This window comes from Lottia gigantea, assembly GCF_000327385.1.
Source record: "Lottia gigantea unplaced genomic scaffold LOTGIsca_3, whole genome shotgun sequence".
Taxonomy (NCBI): domain Eukaryota; kingdom Metazoa; phylum Mollusca; class Gastropoda; family Lottiidae; genus Lottia; species Lottia gigantea.
This window is the reverse complement of record NW_008708986.1, coordinates 4595592-4597877: the sequence shown is the minus strand read 5'-3', so window position 1 is coordinate 4597877 and position 2286 is coordinate 4595592. Positions and strand designations below refer to the sequence as shown.

Sequence of the window (2286 nt, the reverse complement as noted above, 5' to 3'; positions counted from 1 at the left end):
GATGATAATAATGATAATAATGATGATAATGATGATGATGATGTTCTTTGGATATTTTGATTGACAATATTTTAAACATTCATTATACAGGTATCACTTGAACAAAAATTGAAAAGGTGAAAAAGAAAATGGAAGAAAAATTAATAAGAGCACTTGGTGAACTTTTGTCACATTATATTCATAGTTCCATAATAATTAAATTACTCTCTTGAAATGTAACGGTAATTATAGATAGTATTTAATAAGCTTCATTATGGAGAAAAGTGTTTCACTGATTATCTGAGACATTTTGATCCCTTATTGAACCCACGCCCAGGATTTAGGAGCAGTAACAAAAAGACCTCATATTAGGTGTTACACAATCCCCATCAGAATCATACCTATTTATTCTATCTATACTTTCCAAGGAGGTAAAGAATTTCTTTAGCTTTAATTTATACATCACAGTGGCATCGAACATACCATCACCAGGTGTCGTTTTGATCACTATCCCGAACATCAAACAGTCCTTTTCCCGCCATTTTGTATCCAACTTTTGTAAAATATCTTGATAAGTGATGTTTAAATTGTAGTTTGTAACAGACACTCTGGCGCTGATTATTGAAGCTAATTTTAATTGAGAACATTGTCGGAACGGAGAAATATTTTTGTTTATTAAATCAACTAGGTATTGTGAAGCTCTTTGTACAATTTCGTCACCAATGGAAAACCCTTCAACATCTTTATATTTGCAAGTACAATAATGAAGAGGAATTTGTGCGTCTTCACATCTCCTAAATTCTGGAATGCAATCAAAAAGGCTTATACCACGTTGGCCCACTGAGCATGTTTTTCTTGGAACACCAGTGAAGTCTAAGATGTCCTTTAGAAATTCGTGAATATCAAACGGCGTGGTCAACCGTTTGCTATTAGTCACGACATTTTTATATATGTCGGGATATCTGTTAGAAAACCAAGTTGGAAAGACAATATACATCATTGGTAGGCGACTTTGTATTCTTCCATAATCTGTTTTCATGATCTTTCCAAAGCGATATCCATGATCACCAAAAAACATTAAGATCGTATTATTTAAAACCCCACTTTGAAACGTCCTGACCAAAAATTCATAATAATATAAATCGGCAGTAGTAAGTATTTCTATGCTGTCGTGAGTTAATCGCGTATTGAATGTAAATGAAAATTTTGGCACATCTTTAACATAGTTCATAAAATCTGATGAATAATCTAATACTATGTTCGTTTCTGGGCGATTCAAAATACAGAATCCATTATTCCATACTGAAGAATCATCATCAAGCGACAGAGTGAATGGTCGAAAGTAATAGTCTGTTGGAGGGTTCTTGAAACCATGAGCTTTGTAGTTATATATAGAAATCAAAGGATGGTCTTCTGCAAAAAGTAGTGCGTAACCCATTTTGGAATAATTTTTTAAGATGAAATTGAAATCATCAACAAAAGAAGATTTTCTATCTGAGATATTAAGACGCTGATGTTCCTCGGAAAGGAAATTACCAGTGAACATTGGTGTTAAATTAACAACTGTATTATCAGCCACTTTATTATAACCTTCCAACTCAATGGCTGAAAGATTGGTCAGGAGAAAGTCACGAGTTTTAGGCATTTTGACAATATGATTGAAACGAGAGATTGAGTCAATACCTATCATCATTACGTCTAAAACTTCTTTTGGAGAGTCTTTCAGTTGTCTTTGTTGGTGTCGTTGTTTTAATGTATTCAATTTCTTTGGCTTTGGAATGAGAAAGGCATGAAAATTTCTGTATATATTCCAACCTGCTTTATCAAAGCAGTAAACTCGCAGAAACTCATCTGAAACATTGATATCCTTATTGAAAACAATCGGAGTGGAGTAATTTACTTCATCGTCTGTTCCAGGCACACGAAGGATCGCTTCATATTGGCAGTAAGCGAAATTCGGTATTGTATCGCGAACAGATTCATTTAATTTTAGTGTCACATTTTTTTGATATGTTAATGGAATCTTATCTATACATTTGATTATGTTTGCATCTAAACCAAAGTATTCATTCAAGCCTGGGTGAAATGGGTCATAAGACGGAATCCTACATCCTTCAGTATCCAACATATACGATGTCACTTTTAAACGAGGTATAAAAGTGATTCTGTTTTCCAACCAATACTCGTATGACACTCTGTATATTATGATGTACAAGACCACACAGAAGAACAATCTGAATTTTATACCGAAGTATGGCAAAATGATGTTTTTAAACTTCTTCCAGATCATTGTCGTTCCTCAATGAT

General features: G+C 33.6%; 1 protein-coding gene across 1 annotated transcript; it reads right to left on the bottom strand.

The window, feature by feature from the left end:
• Window positions 1–325: 325 nt before the first annotated feature.
• LOTGIDRAFT_93542 (hypothetical protein) lies at window positions 326–1681 on the bottom strand (the record flags this gene model as incomplete). The annotated part of the gene is made up of 1 exon (XM_009057035.1): window positions 326–1681. A coding segment is annotated over one exon (1356 nt), but the record flags the coding sequence as incomplete, so codon positions are not given.
• Window positions 1682–2286: the final 605 nt, after the last annotated feature.